The sequence below is a fragment of the Manis javanica genome, chromosome X (assembly GCF_040802235.1).
Source record: "Manis javanica isolate MJ-LG chromosome X, MJ_LKY, whole genome shotgun sequence".
In the NCBI taxonomy this organism is placed as follows: domain Eukaryota; kingdom Metazoa; phylum Chordata; class Mammalia; order Pholidota; family Manidae; genus Manis; species Manis javanica.
The window spans coordinates 123,133,066-123,154,201 of record NC_133174.1 but is presented as its reverse complement, the minus strand read 5'-3'; the positions used below and the strand labels follow the sequence as shown (position 1 = coordinate 123,154,201).

The 21,136-nt window shown below is 43.0% G+C and overlaps 1 protein-coding gene across 2 annotated transcripts in view; it reads left to right on the top strand.

The window, feature by feature from the left end:
- HS6ST2 (heparan sulfate 6-O-sulfotransferase 2) overlaps positions 1–21,136 on the top strand; it is a 279,322-nt gene that overhangs the window by 218,828 nt on the left and 39,358 nt on the right. The window contains exon 4 of one of the 2 annotated variants that reach the window (XM_037016998.2): positions 14,391–14,477. The exons of the other annotated variant lie outside the window; for it this stretch is intronic. Coding sequence (XP_036872893.1) covers positions 14,391–14,477 — 87 coding nt within the window. The remainder of the gene's footprint in view (positions 1–14,390; positions 14,478–21,136) is intronic. 2 annotated transcript variants of the gene reach the window in all.

Here is a 21,136-nt window from a genome sequence, read left to right as displayed (position 1 = left end):
GGTATCTAGGTTCCCTGGCTTTTAACCTACTTTTCATCTGTGTGAACCAATGCATGCCAGTCAGTTGAGGGACGGCTATGCGGGCTCAGAACAAGAACTCTTGTTCCCCAACTCTCCACCTGAAGCTCTCCTCAACAATCTGGATGAAACCAGGAGCTAGCTTCATTCATGGTTGCTATTTACAAAAGTCTAATTAATACCTCTCACTCCTTAATGAGCTACTTCTCTTGACTCCAGAGCCAAGCGGAGCCAAGCAAGTGCTGTCAGAATGCCAGAGTAAATTATTGGGCTTGTGTCAGCCCAGGCAGGGATGAAAAATCACCCCAGTGAACTTAATCCAGGAGCAATCAAAGGGCCAAAGTTTTAATTAGTGTGAGTTGTGATTTACATTCTCATTCAGCTTCCTAAATCTCTGCAGTAGTCTTCAAACTACTGTACTTCCCTAGTTTTTGTCTGACACTGCCTAGGACAGTTAATGTGCTTTTAAATAATGTTGTGTTTATGGACCTTTGAAGGTTTGGAAGTATTAATCTATTTCATTATGCATCAGCAGAACTATTTCTGTTAGAGAAGTCAGTGAAAGATCACATGTTGGGAGGAGTTAAAAAGGGGATGGGTATTTCGGCTTGGCACCAGGTTCTTTAACCTTTCCCCACTAATATCTAGGACTACTGATACCAGGATGCATTTCCAATCAAAGGAGAATGATATCAAAGAAAGAATAAAAGAATGGAACAGATACATTTTTATTAAACACAACAGAACTAATATATGGAAAAGGGTGCCGATTTATTTTACAAAGTCATTTGCCAGCTGCACCATGTTCTCTTGACTCTGCTTAGTGGGAGACATCTTTGTCCTTTGAGGGTGGGTTAGGTTTTTGGAAGCAGTCAGATGTCATTAGAAGGCAATTATAGTGTAGTAATTGGATGATCAAGCTGGGTGCTATGGTTGGGGCCAAAAGTGAGGTGTGACTCATGAAATGGTATTTTTCCCATGTTTCATATCTGTCTGTGAAGAGAATTGCCAGGTAAGAGCTCTAGAAATGCTGTGAATGCCAGCAGCATCCTTGGAAGCTGTATACAGCCTCTCCAGGTACAGGGTTTGAGAGGACCAGCATGCATTGTGTACAGTATAGGCTCTGGTAGGCTTGCTAAAGATTTGCTTCGAGACTTTGTCACACCGCCTACATCGACTCCTCGTTTGCCAAGTAACTCTCAGCCTGGTTCTCCTTCCAGCAATCTGGATGGAGCTAGCATCTCTCATGAGTGTAATTTTACACAAGTCTAATACCTCTTACTTGCTAATGAGTTACTCCTTTTGGCTCCATAGACAAGCAGGGCCAAATGCATGATGTCAGAACTCCCGAAGTGAATTATTGAGCTTGGGACAACCTGGGTGGAATGAAAAATCACCTCAGTATATTTAATCCATGAACAATGAAAGGGCCAAGGAATTAATTAATGTGGGTTTCAATTTGTTATGGTCTTGAAGGAGGGAGCCTTCTGTTTGCTCTGGTGCCTGTTTTGTGTCCTATTTGATTACAAGTGACTATGCCTGTGGGGAAAGATATCCATCTCTTCACTCTGTTCCTTGGTGACCTATGAGGAAGAATGAATAAAGTGGTGTCTGAGCCTGCAGAGAGCATCAAATCATTGGCTTTGCAGCGTAAGTGATGAGCAGGTGTCCTGCCCTGAGGAACTGATAGGAGGCATAGAAGGAGAATTGCCAGTAGAAGGAGCAGATCATGTAAAAGAGACTGGAGATGGAGTTTAACAAAGAGAACAATGCCCCAGGGGTCCTGAACAAAGAATTAGAAAGAGGCCCAAGGGAAATTGGGAGAAGTGCAGGCTTTGGCCAAGTCTCCCCAGCTCCCCAAAGGATGTTGACAGCAGATACCAACTGCTGACATGGAGCAGGATCCAGGCAGAGGATCCACGCCGGGGGAGGCAAGCCATGGGAAACCCCAAGCCCACTGACACAAGAGGACTCAGTGGGAACAATCCTTCCTGCTGTCCAGGGAGCAGGTGGTTTGGACAACCATTATTGGTCTGAGTCCCGTGTTCAAATGCATGCCTGTAGATTTTCCGCCCTCTTCTCCATTATCAGCTTGGATCACCAGGAAGGCTGCACCTCCACATTAGCTTAGCTGCCTACAACACAGGTTGCTGCCACAGAGTTACCTTCTAATATGGTATCCTCTGGTACTAACATGGATAAATTTTACAGTATGGAAATTATACTTCATTCAACCTGACTTTTTAAAAAGTTTATGTAAGACCTCATCCCATGGATATTGCTTCTGCATTTCCACAAAACTTGGTGTTTCTTAAACTCATGGCCAGGAATCAGTTTGACACTTCTGACAAAATGATATCCTTCCTTTTTTTCACAAATTGAGAGTGCTGTTACCCAGCATGTTTCCTTCACAACCTTGGCTGCTAGGAAACTCAGAGCTAACTCTAGTACTTGATATTGGTAATCCTGCTATCCAAGATTTTGAGAATGAGTCTCTTTTCTCTTTTTAACATATTTCTACTGATCTTGTTTTTTCCCAGAGTCATATTATAGGTATAATTTAGGGTAATTTACCTTGAATTTGGGATAGCAGTGGGATATAAATTACAAAAAATAGTACTATGGCCTTGCCTGGGATAACTGAGTGCCAACCTGCATTCATTCTCACTGGCCCATGCTCTTACCTCTGAGTATGTGCTTCTTGGAATAACCTGTGTTTCCGTTAGTTACAGTCCCCATTTTCACACTGGATTTGATACTTTCCTCCTACATAAGTCTTTAATCATAATTTCTATATGCCTCAAATATCAGAAAAAGTGGTGGTTGGGGTGATATAGAGCAGCATGCACCCCTCTATCTTTTTCTTATTTCTAGAGCCAGTTTTATAAAACTTGCCAAGAAAGAAATTTCTACTTAAATAAGAACCTTCTAGCACATGGATTGCTGACCTATGGCAATTAGTGACACTAGGATTGTTTGGTACTTTACTTTTAGTTTGTGGCCATCATTTGACAGAATTAAAAACTGACTTTGCTCCATGTGCTCATTTTTTGAAAGGGCTCCAAAATAACTGTTGTCCAGGAAAGAAAGGCTCTGTACTGTGCCCAGAAACCCAAACTAGGTGGGTCTGTGCCCAGGGCTGCAAGCTGTTGGCTCTTGCAGCTCGTAGTCTTACTTAGGCCCTGGATAGCTTTTCTCTGGAACCATGGGAAGATGGACAATGTGCCTTGACAATGTCTGGCTGGGTTTTGACATCCTGGCAGGCAGGCAGTAAAGAACATGTCCCCTTAATTTAAACAAAACTCCCACCCAGGCCTACAAGGGATGAGTAAAGCCAGAGCGTCTAATGGAAATTCAAAGAAAGAAACAATAACAACAAAATGTTTTGAGAGTAAGAGGGTCTCACTTTCCCTCTAGGGTTTCATCTCCTTCTTGAGTTTCTGAAACTTTAAAGCCAAACTACCCTCCCATAAACCCTATACAAGTTGACAATGTCAAAGGCAACTAATAAAGCTGAAAAAAGCGCTAAGGAAAAGAAGGGAAACATAATTCACATAGAGTGGATGGGTTCGCAAAATCCTTAATTCTAAGAATTCCAGATGAAGCACTAGACAGCTTTAAAAACCACATTTCTTTTGCCCCTATGCCACAAAGGATTGTTTCTATCTTTTTTTTAATTTTTTTTGTTAAGGTATGATTGATATACACTCTTATGAAGGTTTCACATGAAAAAACACTGTGGTTACTGCATTTACCCATATTGTCAAGTCCCCACCCATACCCCAGTGCAGTCACTGTCCATCAGTGCAGTAAGATGCCACAGATCCACTATGTGCCTTCTCTGTGCTACCCTGTTCTCCCTGTGATGTTTCTATCTCTTTTAGGCAGCTCCCTGGGTGCCTCTCCTTCTAAGTCTGGGTTTCTCTGAGATGAATATCATCTTGTTTCCCTTTAGGTGTCAACTCTGCATTCCCTGGTTGGAATCTTCTGGGCCTCTCCTTTCAGATGCAGTCTGAAGAATTGGTCCACTTCCCAAGGGCATGCTGACTAACTGACATTTTTAAGCCCCGAAGAAAGTTCTAGCCCCTCACAGCTTATCTGCCTATCTCACATAAAGTCATTCTTTATAACCCATCACTGAGCTGTTCTGACCCATATATTCCCCATTAGGAGGGATCTGGAAATAGTTTAATATGGTTTAACATTCATGGCATCACCCTTCATAGACAATGTCAATGAAAGAGTAAAGACAATAATTTTCTCACAAAGGTTGAGGGGGTAAGGAATAGGGCAGGCTCTTCCTATAGTAGGATTTGCTCCTGGCCAGTCATGAGGACATTTTCTACAAGGACTTTGTTCTTTACTTGATTTAGACTTTTTCAATAATATGCTTCATTTCTGCCTTTCATGTTTTTATCATTGCAGTTTTCTACCTTCCGTTTCTCCATTTTTCCTAAGCCAAGAATTGCCCCCAGACAGTGAGATCTTGCACTGTGATCGCAGTGTCTGCTACAGAGAAATATATGAACATCCAGTTCATACATGTTTAATTTTTACTTTATTAAGCAGGAAGTTGATTGTTCAGTGGCTGGGGAGAACCAGAGGACCTCCATTTCAAAGCACAGAACCTATCTTACAAAGAGGTGACAGAGATGATATCGTGACTCGCAGGAAGCCCAGGCCTTCCCAAGTGAAAAACAAGTGGGTCTTGGCATATGGCTGACTCAGATTATGATTATTCCAGAGCCAAGATTTTCTTGAAGTTTTGAAGCCAAGAGGAGAGCAATAAGGCCCGTTTCTGATTTTGCACATCCCAGAGGAAGCAAACAGGAACAATAATGAAAAGCAGACTAATTGTTTCTTTCAGAGATTATAACCATATTTACATAAACTTTAGTATAGTTGCTTCATCTAGTTTAGGCACTAAAATGATTTGTTTCATTGACCGTTTTTGCAATAAATAAGGCCAGACTGAAAAAATATGTCTAAAGCCTATAATTATGGATTTGTTTGGCGCAAAATGCTTCCTTAGGCATACTTCAGATGATCTTTTCCAGGAATTGATGAGAACAGGTTGCATGTGATCAAGAAGGCTTATTCTCTATCAAATAGTCTTGCCATTATAAAGGACAGCATGACTGATGAAATACCACAACTAATTAGAAAAGTGCACTAGGAGAAAGCAACATGTAGCAGCTGGAAACCTAAGACACAAAACTGTCTTCTAATCAGCAAATGAATCTCTCATGATTGCAACACTCATGCCCCCAGATCCAGTTGCTTGTCCTTCTTACTCTTCTTCCCAGGCTCTGCTCTTCTCATCTTAACACTCTCCCTGAATGATTTTTTCTACTCTAAGGTTTGTAGTTACCACCAATATGCTGAAGACTTTGAAGCTCTCCGTCCATGTGTCTGATTGATTGTCAGCCAAACATTGTCCTATAGGCACACAAAAACTCCACATAACCCCAAACTGAACCTGCTATCTCCTCCCACATACTCCCCCAAAGAGGGCTACCCACTCTTCTTGTACTACTTATTTTAGCAGATTTAACCACAATTCATTCATGTTACCTCATCTTTGGTCCCAAGCCTTCCTGCCTTGTCCTGCACTCTGGGGGGGGCTCTGGCCCTGTTTGCTAGGTGCCAGCCAAGTTCTATCACTAACTTAATGTTACATCTTTGGATACTTACTTTAGATACATCCCTTCTCCTCTCTGGACCTTACTTTCTTATATTTAAGGAGTCTTCTAGCTCCATATTTCTAAGTCCTTGGGGGAATATTCCAAATAGAGCCTCAGTCTTTGGTTCAGCTAAGTGTCTTTGGTTATCCTAGACTGTTATTAAAAACTCATAATTCATGGAGAGAAGTTTATTAGTATAAATTATATAAGGCCTATCATTTAACAGTGATTAGTGGGTGATACAGAACAAGATCTATTTTGTTTCCATGAATTGTCAGAATTTTAATCTTCCATGAGCATACACAATAAAAACGTTCAGTTCAGTAAGTTATAACACAACAGAAAGAAGCTGACTCTTGGATTTCATTCAAAAAGAAACTTAGAAGTAGTGTATACACATGACACAGAAAACGTTTGTTAAGGAGACCCTGCTTAGAAATAGCATGCATTCAAACAAATGTGAATGCTCCTGGCTTTGGGTAACAACATACAGCTAGAGATTTGGTATCCTGAAGCCCCAGCATTGAGAGCAGAGGTCCTGAATAGGCAGGACCAGGCCTGCCTCAATGACCCAATTAGTGCAAGATCTTCAGCTATGACAAAGACAGGGTATGACCCCCACGCTGCCTGATTCCAGTGCGCATGCTCTTTCCGAACCTCAGTGTGGCCTCCAGTTAGTTTGGCAATACCATTCTCCAAAAGTTGCTGACTCCCACTGGTTTTACCCTACATGACTTTCATATCTGTGGACAGTGGAGCTCAGAAACGGTACCGTCACAGGTGGTCACCTTTTTAGGCATAAAGTGTGGCCTGACATGCCATTTGAATCAAAAAACCAAAGCCACACAACACTGTTACTAAATGCCTTAACCTAATGGTGGTAGTCCATTCAATTCCACAAACACACATTAGAAGCCAACTGTACCAGGCTGATTGTCAGTGAACAGGTATTAAAAACCATCTACATGACAGATGTTATAAGAAACTTTGTGAAGAGAGATGAATGCAATTTGCCTTGTCCTCCAAGAATTTAATATATAATGTGCAGAGTGGGCATTCTTGAAAATCCCATAAGAACATACTTAGCAGAAGATGAAAAAGTGATCGTTCACCAGAGAAAAGGAAATAATAAATGATCAGCCCCTCTGTCTCCCACAACACCCTTGGTCCCAATCGTTCTGCCGTGTAAAGTCAGATTCTCACTTCCAAGTAAAAGGGCTGACTTTCCTTTTTTCTCCGCGCCAATTCCTGCCACGGCCGTTGGCCTCTTCTGCTTTTCCTAATGGCTGCCCTGCTCTGGGGACTCCCTAATGTAAATGTTCACCAACTAGGCTCCAGTTGTGAATTTTTAATTAAGCCAGATCATTCTCAGTAAATAGAACTTCAAACTCATTTAATGCTCTGAGGTCCAATTTTTGTCTCACCTGCTATTGGGCTCCACTCTGTGGTGTTTGCCATAATTGCCACTTCTTGGGGAAAGAGGAGCTTCTCCAGAGATGGCTGGCCAGCAGGCCACGGTGCCCTGAGCCTTCCTGACTCAGGAGCAGCCCAGCCGGGGCACTTCATCCAGCAGGTTAACTGTGCTCTCTGGGAAGCAGAGACACTGGAGACGGCTGATTGTTACCTCTTAGTTGCCCCTAAATGTGGCTGCCTCATGCTTCTCATGAGACGGAGGTTCTCAAAGTGCGTTCCATAGACCAGCAAAATGGGTGTCACCTGGGAACTTGTTAGACATGTACATTTTCAGGCTCATCCTAGACCTGCTGAATCAGACACTCTGAGGTGGGGCCCTGCCACCTGCTTTTCACCAGTTCTCCAGGTGATTCTGACATTGGATTAAGTCTGTGAGCCACTGTTGGGACATGTGTTTCAGATTAAGGGTAGGCATCATTTCCTTGTATTTTATGAAAATCCTCATAACCCAGAGTTTATTTTCTGATTTATGGGTTTTTTAAAACACAGACCAAAAAATCAGCATTTTCCTAATAGTAACTCAGCTTAACCTTTACCTTCCTTGATTCTCCCTAGCACAGGCAGTTGCTCTCTGAATTCCCCAGCACATTTCTGTACTTGCTTTATCCGATTTGGTCTGTTGTGTTATTGTGTATCTGTTAATGTGACATCCTTGTGCCATCCAGGATGCTATGAGAGGGTGGCTGAGGGTGTCAGTGAGGCACAGTGCAGAGACTGAGAATAGGAAAAGGAGAGGGTGTCATGTGAACAGTAGGAGTGGACTTCAGCACTCTTGGAGGTACAGCCCCTGTCATCGGTTATCCTCGGTAAAGGGGAGCCAGAAGGAAGAGTTGGGGGCTGCAAGTGAAGCCAAGGTTTAAAGTCCAGCTTTGCTCACTGGCCAGGTTGTCCCTCTCACACCAAGATGACAGCAGCATGGAATATACTTGGTGAGGTTTTTGTTACGGGAGTGGGTTGACAGTGATTGCCACCACCCCCCTCTTGGCACCCAGCTCACCTTACCACCTTAATCTGGCTGGGCGAGGAGAATGGGCGTGGGATGCAGAAAGTCACTGGTGCACCCAAGGATCAAGGCCTGCTCTTTCCCTCATGAACCTTGGCATTGAACTCTACTCAGCTAAGTTAAAACTGACTCGGGCTCTTTTTCTTAGATCCCTGAGATATAAGACTGGGACACACTTGTAAATCCTCATAAACTGGGGTGGAAGTGAGCAGATTCTGGCATAGGCTTTCCCCTGCCTGAAACATCCGCTCATTAATCATGATGGATCGCTGTCCCCTCAGGCCTCGCGGCTTATCTCAGAGCTTTGACTACTGCTTCAGAGCAGTGACTAGACATCTGATCCCATCTTTCTTCTTGAGCTGCAGTGCCATCTCTCTAATTGCCTGCTGGACACTGTCCATCAACGCCCCAGCTCGATATGCTCCTAACCAAATCCATCACCTCCTCTAGTCCAGATTCCCTGTCCAGCTAATCTGTCTTTCTCACTGGCACCTCTGGGTCCCCGGCCACTCAGCTTCCAAACCTTTGCCTCAGCTTTCACAGAGGCTTTATTCTCATTCTCTAGATGTACTCAGTACCCAAATTCTGTCATTCCTTTTGATCTGCTGTGCATGGCTTCCTCCTTCCCATGCCCATAACTACCCTGCCATCCAGGCTCCCATGCTATTTCAGGTCTCAGTCACCCTAAACCAGGCAATACCAAAACTAGGACATTTTCTTCTTCAACCGCTTGTCTGAGGGAGGAGCACAGAGCTAGATGTGAATGCAGTAGTGGCAAACACAGTTCCCGTGACCTCTGAAAGTCTGCAGCCAAGGTCTAGGCTCTTGGTGAACACATAGTAAAGAGCCAGCTTAAAGAAGAAGGCAGTATAATTTAGGACCTGATTCATGTTCTTTCTTGGTTCCAGTGGGCATTCAGGGATGTGACCAGCTTCCCTAGGTAGACACAGCAGGGCCAAGAGGTAAAGAGAGCAAAATAGCAATAATAATCAGTAAATGTGTTGCTCTAGTCCCTGATGCCCCTGTGGTGACTTGTTAGAGCAAAAAGTTAATGGAGGGGGAGAGGGAAGGGGAAGAGGGTGTCCCAGCTGCCCATTCCAAGAGTTCTGCAAGTACCAAGTACTTGTGGACTTAGGTGTGAATGGAGTGTTTGATCAGTTTAATTCCCTCTGCTTTGAAGATGAGAATCCTGATCACAGTCACAATATAGGTAGGTCATGGGGAAGGCAGCACAGCACGGAGAAGACAAGTAATGACTCTATAGCATCTTACTACGCTGATGGACACTGACCACAATGGAGGGGGTGAGGACTTCATAATAAGGGTGAATGTTGAAACCACAGTGCTGTTTATGTGAAACCATCATAAGATTGTATATCAATGATACTTCAATTTAAAAAAAAAAAGATGAGGATCCTGAGACAGCAAGAAGCTATATGCCTTGCTGGCAGCTAGGATTGGAAGTCAAGATTCTTGGATAAACACTTATCCAGGAGACTGCTTCTGAGAGATCATAGTGACACTGGGCTTCACCGCAATAAAGATGAGCTTTTCTCTAACAAACACCCACCATTATCCACAGGTAAGGAAAGGGTAACTAGAGAAGGAAGAGAAACAAAAGCACAGCTTAGTGAACTGAACTTTCTTTGCTTGATGCCTAACAGAAATGCAGATAATGGTAACAGGATGCTTAAAGGGGCATGGACTCTAGACACTTGGAGTAGAAGAAAATGAAAAAGTTTAGAGCACAGAAAGAGAACCACTCACGACATAACTTAGCAAGATAGAAAAATGAAATGAAGAAGCCTCATCAGCTCTAATTAAAGGAAATCAATATCTGAAGAGCTGCCTTGCTCAGTAACAGAACAAGGGCAAAAATACTTCAGAAATGTGAGCCTCTTAGAAAATAGAAAAGCAGGCTTTCATGGGGAAGTAATCATGATTTAAAAGCCTTTCAAAAGACAACCACTTGGTGAATATGTTGTAGAGGGGACTCAAGCACCTGTTGGGAAAGCAGATTAGATGAGTTTCTATCCCTGGTAGAGTCTATATATTTTAAGCACATTTCCTCATCTTGGGAGCTTTAAGGGGCATAGGGTCATCTCAAGGGAAGAAAGAGTAGCTCTACCACTTCCCAGAGAGACTTAAGTAACCCCTTAAGAACAGCTTAGTTTTCATCTCAGTTACCACTTGCAGGAACACACACTGGAAAATATTAAGAGCTATACAAATGCAAGATTTCTGGTTGTTATTCAGAGACACTAGCCAACCACCCAGGCTTGCTTGAGAATCCTTTCTATCTAAGCTCACCTGGCTTTGTGGTCTACCTGATGATCAACCATCAGTATCCACAATCCAGTTCTCCAGCCCATTCTTTAGTGATGGAAAATATGTGACATGTATGTGACCACTTCCTTCTCTCACACCGGGGCCAAACACTGATAATAAAGCTGGCACTTCTTTCTGCGGAGCCCAAATGCAGCTTTTCTCATTTATTTGTTCAACATATATTTTCTGAGCATCCTTTTAAGAGCTAGTTGGAGAGAGAAACACTAAAATATAAACAACACTACAACCACATGCAAGGGGCCAAATAAAGGATATGTAGACAGTTAAGTCTTACTCTTAAATACAATTTCTGTTTCCTAGGACTCTGAAAATTAATTTTTAAAATTTCAGTGCTGTTGTAGTGAGAGCAGCACAACTATTTTTCAAGGGTCTGAGATGAATTAATTCCAAAAAGAGCTTACAAAGTACTATAGGAAGTGCAGAAGTTTCTGTATGCCACCCATCAAGAAAGTGAGTTGAGTGTGTTTGAAACCACTAGGTTCTTCTCCCTCAAGTACCTCTCTGATCTAAGAGAAAAATCCAGATTGGAGTGGATCTGATTACCACTTTGGGTGAAGTACACTGGATGCCATTTCAGCATCAAATTATTCAATCAGAAACACTTTGGAAACGCTAAAGAGTTGGGTTAGTCAGAGTTATCCCACCTGAATGCTGTGTACATCATACTGCAGATTCGTTTCTCACTTTAGGTGTTGGAGACATATGTGGAGCCTGTGGAGAATGGCTTTCTTGATAAAAGTAGCCAAACAGCCAACCAGGCAGACAAAAGGAGCTCCGGGACTCATGAGCATCTTCAATCAGGAACTCCCCTGGAATGGTGTTCCTGGGCCTTTGATGAGGCTGGGTTGAGAGAGGGAAGAAAGAATCTGATCTTCAGTAGAGGAGAGCTACTCAGGAGCAGTGGAAGAAGCCTGGATCCATGCTTTCTGGGATTTCAGAGCACAGGCTTTAAGATGGCAAGGCAAAGAGGAAGTGAAAATAAAGGGGACTGACAAGTGGTCTAGAGACTGACAAAATGACAACAGAGGTATGTCTGTTTCAGGTGTGTAGGTTGGAAACTACCTCTACCTCAAGGCAGCACCACCCCCATCTCATATGTCCCTAATTATCAGCCATATATCCTGAAAGCAGACAGGGCTTATTGCTGTAAGTCCCTGGGATTGCCGATGTTTCAGCGGCAGGCCCTTAGCATCTTAACCTCTGGGTCCTTCACCCATGTTTTGCCAGATCTCAGAGGCTCCCAGACAGTCTGCAGCTGCAGGATTTCCTCTTTCACTCTCATGGGACACTTCTGGAAAACTCAGGGCCCTTCTGTCTCAAGGTTTCAAAATTATAGCATCTTATTCAGACTTATCTGCTCAGCCTGGACATTTGGGAAGGAGCAAGGACTCTTTTTCCTCAATATTCAGCAAGCCTTTGTATCCTGTAGTCCTTAGTCTGTCTGCCAAATAAACTCCAGGGATTCAAGGCTGCCACACTTCTGCTTGGCCCCTCCCTCACTTTCAGATATGTTTTGCCACTGTGAATGGATCCGCAGTTTGCAGAGAACTAACATTTTGAGGTACTTAAAAACTCTCACCTACACTCTGGGTGCCATGCCTTCCATATGCGATTTTTCTCAGAGAAAGTTTTTGTTTGTATTCCCCTAAAATTGGCGCTTACAGAATTTGGCAGTAGGTCAAGGGTTCCTTATTCCTGTCTTTTTTAAAGGACCACTGCTCCAGGCCCATCCCGTCCAGAGCTACAGTTCACAATGAGAAGTCTGCGCTGCCAGCTGCCAACTTTCCCAGAGGTCCTGCGGTGCCCTGCATGGAGCTTCAACAGTGTCACTTGTCATGCAGATTATAAAGGACCCTTGCGCCCAAAGCACAAACATGGGAATTTAGCAGTGGGAATGGGTGATCTTTTATTCAAAAGAGCATGGAGGCCCGAACTCCATGACTCCCGAGTGTTAAATGCCCACCTACTCTGAGCCCCACAACTTGCAAGATCAAAAGATCCCTTGTTTCAGAATGGTTCCAGTGAAGTTTCTCCCTGCCTCCTGTTTGAGAGCTGGGCTAGGAGGAAGGCCGAGTGGCCAGTGGCCAGGGTGATGAAGTGAGGAAAGTGAGACATGCTTGAGTTTTGCCATACACCACATATTGCATCCTTTGAATCAGACTGTGCCGACCTTCTGGAAGAGACAGTTCTGAAGTCTTCTGAGTTACAGTCTCTAGTCCAATTGTTCAGTACTACCATCAGTTTCTGAGCTGGGTTCTGGATAAGGAAGGTAGCTGTATGGTCCCAGGTAGGACTCAGAAGTACCCTGCTAGGAAATGGTAATGAGTGGGTGAGGCAGCACCGGGTGAGGCCTCCAGTCTCCACTCAGAATGTAGGGACACTCCGGTGACTCTGTGGGCAGCACCAGGAACTGGTCCCCGCACTGCATGGGACCATGCCAGCCCTTTGTCTCAAGAGGCTTCTGCTGACACCTCCTCCAGGATGAAAGGTGTGCCTCCTCTCTCCAGAATGTCTTCCCACCTCAGCAGAAGGATCAGAGCTCACCTTGGGGACTCCCATGTTAAAGAACTGATTTCTGGACCTCCTGGACACTTCTGACCTGCTGGGACTTTTGCTGTCTGATTAGCCCTCGTCTGTGCCCACACACATCTGCGTTAGCTGTCAATCACCAGGAGCCCATGAATTAGCTCTTGCCCCAGTGACATCTGTGGAGCCATTTACAGGTGATGGGTGCAGGGCAGGATATCTTTTGTAACCCACCCACTCCCAGCCTCACCCCACATATAAATACATCTGCTGGTGGGCACCTATTTCTTAAGTACTTAAAAGATTCATAAATATCTGGAAAGCTCTGTGACATTCTATGAGACAATATTCTGTGCCTTTGGAAGGCTCTATTATACTCATTGAAAACCAAGAGACGCAATTTTCTTTTTTACCTCCACTTTTCAAAAAAGGTTATGCTGACGTAGATCTTACTAACAAAAAAAATCTTTCTGATGAAATCAGGATAAATAATTCCACACATCATGAAGTGGAGAGAAAGGCTTTGAATTGGTTTCCATGGAAATCTGAAGATGAAGTAAAGTAATAATTTCAAGGCAGAGTAGCTGAGTTGAAGATAATGGTAAAAATAGTTTGATAAAGAAAATAGAATAAAGTAATCAAGAAGACTCCAATCAATTATTCCTTTTTGTTTACCTTCAAGTGATTCATTTGTCTGCGTTTATTAACCTGATGAGATTAAGCAGAGCTTCCTAGTGATTTATTTTGTAATTGTTTCCTAGGTTTGACATAAGCTGTGGAGTTATTGAAGGTGGAGATTTAAATTCAATTACTCATGAAGCAGGTGGTGCTTCTCTTGAAAGAATATCTGAATTTGTGGCCTTCTCATGTTAACATTATGAGTGAAAATTATTAATTCATTTGATAGTATCTCCCAAAGACTTTTAGAAGTCACTTGGCATGCACATACTTCACTAAAAGTCAGCAGCTTCAGAACTGAACTTGTAATACAGAGAATCCAGAGACTGGAAATAAAGGATTTTATTGTTAAATATATTTTACGCATTTAGTTTTTTGCTAAAGCCTCCCTCGGGGCCTAGGCTATGGTGCTGTCATTAATGGAATCTACCAGCTCAAGCTTTGAATGCCAAAAGGATAGCTTTCTTTGAACTTGACCAATGGTTCCCATTCTCTTTGCTTTTGAAACATACCACTGGATACGATCATGCTTTATTTTGACAGGCAGGAGAGAGAGAGAGAGAGAAAGACAAACACCTTGGAAGTCTTTCAATGTAATGACTAATCGCTTTTTGTCTCTGTAGTCATTGTATATTTTTCTATTCTTTCTGTGGGTGTAGTAAGGATAGACGGGGTTCTCCAAACACTAATCCAGACGCCAGCTCTCCATCATCCACAAAGGCCCGGAACACATCTAAGAGTGGGAAGTAAGTGAAAAGTGCCCCTGTGCATCTAACATAGCTATCACAAAACCATGTGCTGTCTTCATTTCATCGCCCATTCATACTCATTCAGCAGAGATTTGCAGAGTGCCTGCTGTGTGCCCCATGCTGGGCTATCACTGGGGAAGTTAAATGAGGAGGGTGCATGTCAAGAATACTGGGTGCATGAAAGACTAAAGAAGAGGAAAGAGAGGAGAGAGTCAGGAGATGACCTTGGAAAAATAGCTTTTAGGGATGACTGTGAACAGGGCAGAGACTCATGGCAATGCAAGATTTCAACTATGTGTTTCAAAAATGAGGAAAGGAAGAAGCAGCAGTACTGATTAATCATTTTATGATTTGCAGAATTCACAAAAATCTGCCTGCAGACCCATACATTAAGGTCTAATGTTGAGTTAGAAGAATCTGGAATGCCATTCCATGAATGTTCTCATTTAAGTACATTTACATTATAACCATGTCACTGGTTTACATGATATGTATATTCTTTAACTAGTAACTAGGTATGTACCATGTCCTACATGGAACTGTCTTTTTGGTGTTGCCAAAACTTGTATTAGCTGAATATTTGTTGTATTAGATTTACCTCTTTGGGCTAATTCCAGAAAACAACATTGACTGATCTCTCCCTTCGGGATCCAATTCAATCTGAAACAATGTGAGCTCATGCAGATGACATACCTCCAATTAGGTGCTTTAACCTAGAAGTGGCTGCAGCCCTTTGGTGAATTATTTGGGTTCTCTGTATGCTGTCTCTCTCGGGGGTATAGGGCATTGTGTCAGGCAGAAATACAGCCCGGAAGGAGTACCCACCATGCATCTGGAAGATGAAAGATGCCTTCATCATGCTAAAAGATTTAATCTAGCACTAAGATATGTCACTACAAGAGCATGGCTCTGCAATGAGAGGTGCATTTGTAATGGTCATATATTTTATGTATTCAGCATTGGGCCATAAATGCTGCACTTTGAATATGATCTTATATTTAATTCCCAAAGTGACAAATCTATTGGCTGCCTTTTTTTCTCTTCTCTTCCTGATTACCATTTCAGGTTTGCATATAAAGTTGAATGTGGCCTATATTAGAGAATATAAAAAGCAGTGTTGAAGACATAAGACTAAATCTCAGAGCAGTTAGAAGTCATTTCAGTTATTTATCACCGAGCACCACAATCAAAATGCTGTATAAATTATGAAGGAAGGGAATTGATGCACACATTCCCAAGCAACTGAGTGTTTCCAAATTAGTCCCAATTCATCGTCAGTGTGCACTCTCAGTTAACAGAGATGGCATTCGAGAATCGCTTTAACTCCATGCTTGCAGAAATGGCAGGCCCTGGCTGGGCACCTTGTACACACCTGTCACACTGACAACTGTGGGGCAGTCTCCATGTATTAGACCCTGATGAATAATTATGGAGGTGTGTGATTGTTGTTGCACTTTGAAAGGGTATTGTTTTGTTTCTTGTAGGGAATGACCCAGTCTCTTACCTTTTGAAGGAAGAATCTCAGTGTGAGCCACAAAAGGAGCACTTGGTAGAATATGAGTTAAGATGACATAGAGAATGAATACCCAATACCATACCCAGGTTGCTAACAGTAGGAAGCCTGAATGTGTTTACATTGTTAAGTAGATAAACCTGATCTTATAATATCACACTTGCTGTATTTGGACACATCCCAAGCTTCTGCCATGGTGAGGGCCTCCTTCTTTGCACCTTGTGAGCCAGGGCGTCCTTTATTTGCCATGTATGTGACTCACAGATTGAACTAGTTATTTTTAATTCTTCATTATTTCTGTTGATTATTAATGAAAAAAGCCCTCCGATATCCAATAGCCTCTTCATGGACATGTGTGTTAGGTTACTTACTTCCCACTGGTTTTCTGGAGGTTTTTGTGCTTCTTTCTCTGCGCATTTCCTCATTCTCTGGAGCCTCTTGTCAACAGAAATGAGACTGAACTTCCAGGAATGTGGTGAGACTATCGGGGCCTTTTTCCCACTGTCTAGAACAGTGTCTAACTATGTTTTGGCACGTGTGTTATTGTTCAAAGACAGTAGTTCCTTCCTGTGCATTTCCTTGGTTTTGGAGGGGAGGGGAGAGGCTTTCTGCACCCAAGGGCTCTCCTCATAGTGCAGCCGCACACCAGCTAGCGTCAAGGGTGCTGCTCCTCTGGGTTTTCTCATTTTATGTGACCTGATGACAGTGCGTTATAGAGCCACCTTTAAGAATTTCTCTGTGTTACTTTGAGGCGCAGGCTGGAAGACAGAAGGAATGTTCTGTTTTTCTCTGAAAAGAAATTGGGTCTCCTTGTTTTAGAAGAAACAAAAATGCAGAAGTCAAGCTGCCTCAAAGATATATCATGGCTAAAAATTATAATAGTATGTGTTGAGTGAGTGCTATGAGCCAACCTCTGTCCTGAGCACTTGTGCATTTTGTCTCATTAATCCTCACCCACCAAAAGCTTGTGAAATAGGCACTATGGTTATTTCTATTTTATGCATGAGGAAATTTGAAAGGATATTGTGTGTGTGTGTGCCTACATGGGGGTCTCCAAATGAACAATATTTTGGTAAAACCCTTTTTTAGCACAATAACCAAAATATATTGAGTTGTAGTAGATATAAAATATATTGCTATTGTGGTAGACCCTGGGCACATACACAATTACAAGATATAATAGGTGCCTGCATGTTCTTAGTAGAGGAGACAGAAGATGACAATGTGGTGTTTATAGTGAGGCAGTGACAGGGTGCTGTTGGATCCAAAATACTCACCCCTAGCAATGCCCCGGTTGGGGTGGGGAGGAAGTTATGTGGGGATATCAATGAAGACTTCTGAGAAGTGACCCTTGAACCCTTTAAATTTCTCCACTGACCCCTCAGGGAGCAAGGCTGGGTCAGAAGAGGAAAATGCAAATTAGTCACCAAGGTGGGAAGAATCCTTTAATGTTGATAAGAATAAGTTTGTGTTGTGGATTAGGTCAAAGCTAAAACTGGCCAATTCTCCTTTTTTTTTCTGGCTTCAATCCATTTGGGGCCAGCTGAGATGCAGTGTAGCATGCCGAGGAGCTCAAGAAACCTAAAGCTTGAAAGCTGTGTCAGTTCTGCTTGCTCAGTTTCATTGCCTGGGTCTGAAGCTGGGTAGCCAGCCCTCTGTTTCAGGAAAGAACAGATGGAATGGGATATGTCTGAGCAGCAGAGCCAGACTACCCTGGCAATGACTTTCAGAGAAGCACATGTAATTTCTTCTATGCCAACAGTTAGCCAAATTGACAAGACAGGAAAAAAAAAAAAACACATCAGTGCAGAGCCATACCTCTAAGCTCAGGAAGCATACGTTTTGCAGAGGTTGACTCATGACCAACCAGGCCAGGCCCCCACATTTAACCTCACATTTGGTTCCCTTCGGCAATATAAACTGTTATTCTGTCCAACACATCAGGCCACAGCCAATCCATTTGCTGGCCCGCCCAGTTGTTCCCAGCAAGCACTTAAACCGTCAAGGCTGAGCATGCATTGTAGCCATGAGAAGCCATTACAAATGTTCATTTTCTGTCAGAACACACTTTACATGAGACCCTCTCTTTTGCTGAACAAATAAAGACACTAAGACTCAAGAAGGGTCCGTCACTTTCCCAGAGTCACCCATCTAGTTGGTAGCAGAGGGCAGCCTAGAGTCCTGGTCTTCTCCTACTTGGCCTGTGCTCTTTGTCCTGCTGGGTATGCCACAGTTTCTCTCCCAGATAGCAAGGTTCTTCAGCTGATCACACCAGAGGAGTCTTCGAGCCTGGTCTCAGGATGACCAGCTGAGCGTTCTGCCCTCCACATACCATGGTACCTGCGTGGGTGGCTTCTGTCAGCCACTGTGAAAATGGAGACTTTGGGGAGAAATTAGAATAATTCCACTTTTTAAAAAATGTGTAGCAGTAGTGATAATGAAAGGAAATAGCATGCACTTTACAAACGCTTTACTTTTTTTCTACAGTGACATCATTCTGGTTGTGTTTGGATGGTCACCCATTCTCGACATTACTGTTGAATGATCTTGAGCCTCTAACACACCCCTTCATCAGGAAGCAATAAAGAGAACTCATAGATTGCTACAGCTGGTCTCTCCCAAATCAGCCAACCAAGGCTGAAGGGTGTGTGTGTGTGTGCATGTGTGTGACAGAGGCATCAATTTAAAAATCAGGTAGCAGGCAGTTGCAGATGATGATGGAAATCAATCACTGCTCTTAGCCTGAAATGTTTTTCACGTAGGCTCAGGCTATGGAATGACAAGGAACAAGTTCAACGTCCAAATACCAGTGAAGGCCATGAATATTCTGGGACCAAGGCCAAGCACCCAAGCACAGTGCCTGGTAAATGATACCATAGATGCCGAATTAAGTACCATAAATGTTGGCTTAAGTAAGCCAGGGGGACGAAGGGAAGCTAAAATGGAGAAACAGGAGTACAGAAGGGAACTATGAGATGACCAAGTCAAACCTTGCTCACTTCACAAATCTCACCTGAGCTGTCCTCAGTAGCAGTGCCATAAGAAGATGGACTTCCGCCAGTGTTTGCCAAAATTGTCTCGTAACAAACAGACTTATTTATCTATTCAGTAGTCTCTAAATGAGAACAGTCAGGAGCATGTAGCTTCATAATAAACTAACCACACCAACATTCCTTTGGTTTGGGTTAGCAGGAGCCAAATGAAAAACTTCCCTGCTTTAGAAAGAAGAGACAAAGTCTCGCTTGCTCTGCATGGACTTGGCGTGGTACAGTTTTATGTTGAGATTCAGCCGCTTACGTGCATCGCTGGAGTCCGAGTCCTGCATATTGTGATCTCATGACTATGTTGTTTCCTCTAACTGAGAGCTATGTATTTATTTCTTCTCAGACAGCAGTTTGTGACTACTGCTAAAACCCCCAGGTTTGCCTCTGTGTATGAAGGCGTGTGTGTATTTTCACTTCAAAATCGTTGTGTGCTGTATAAACACAGCGATTCAACTTTTCAAATCATCGCTATAGTTTTATGTGATGATTATGTCAATAGTGCCTTATTTTAGCTAGTAGACTAAGGCTTATGACAAACCAAAGCACTAAACTGATTGATTTCTTTCTGCAGTTGCTCCTTTGTAGAAAAATGCAAATGACAAAAACATAAACTTATCCCAGGATGTTTTCCTACAAATGGCTTTCAGTAAAGTGTGCCTGAGCATCCATTCATTTGTAGCTTAATTGCCTTTTCCTCTAAAATTCTCCATTCAAGATAGTGTGAGACCTTTGGTCACAACAAAAAAAAAAAGTCAAATCTATCCCAGAAAGGACATTCATTAATTAGGCAGGAAAGCAGCCTAAGACATTTGAGAAAGACTTTCAATAACATGATGTAAATAACACATAGGTTTGACATACTTTGATGTTTGACCTAGTGCTAACAGCTGCAGCACAGGGATGTCCAAAGATCTTTAAATAAATTAATCATACAGCTTGTGTGTATTTGAAAGGACATCAGCTTTGGAGTTAGACCTGGATTTGAATCCTGGCTCTACCACTGATTAACTTTATACCTATCTCATTGGGCTTTTGTGAGGATGAAATGTCATAATCTAAGTAAGGCTCTCCGAGTGCCTGGCACATGGCAAATGCTTATTAATGTCAACTAGTGATTATGCTTGCTTCAGCTGCCAACACACTGCAGCTGGGGACAGTGTGACCTAGCCAGTATGATTCTGACCAAATGAAAGCTCTGGTTGTCACAGCTTGCCTGGTTATCTGCTTTGCCAGCTCTGGAAATGGGGTAGCAGAAGCCCCAGCACCACTGGCACTACCTAAATAATGCCCACAGATTGGGTGAGACAAGAAATGGGTGGAAGATCCAGGAAGAAACAGTCCAACTTTAGAAACACTTCCTAGCAGGTACACACACATTTTTATGATGGTCAGGATGTAGAGTATACTTACCGACAGAATAAATGCCCCCCAGTTTCGGCCTGCCCATACTGGTCATGGTTCTACAGCTTAGTCAAGAAGAGTGTTCAGCTAGCTAATGGAGACTTGGAAAGCAGGAGCCATTTTTATCCCTTCTCATCTCCCATACAAAATTAAGGAGCCAACAAGATACCTGCTAGAAATGGGGTCCTCAACAACTCTTTTTCCTCTGTATCATACGTGGTTGAGAACTGTCATTTGCGTTACTTTGGCAGAGCTCAAGGTTACATCCCATTCCCAGGTGCTGGCTGGAATGCTACTCTTCTCTCTGCCACTTGAGAAAGCCTAGGAATGCAAGGAAGGATGATGTTAAACAGGACTTCCCCATTTTCCTCCAAGTAATAAATCTCTCTGTCTCTGTCTTTCTTTGTTTTTGTCTCTCTTCCCCTCTTCCTTATCTCTCTCCTCCTCCCTCCTCCCCTTCTTCCCCCCACTCATCTGTCTGTCCATCCATGCATCCATCTATTAATGTTCCATCTGCCCTTTCACTCTAACAGTTAGCTATACCCCTTTCTGAGCTGAGAGAATTATGGAGGCTAAATAAATGGCAGCTTCTAGGACAAATCTGTGTCCCTCCAACAACTAACCAATTAAACATGACCCAGTATGAACTGCAGTTCTAAGAGAACATGGGAACACAGGGCAAAACTGACATGCTATCC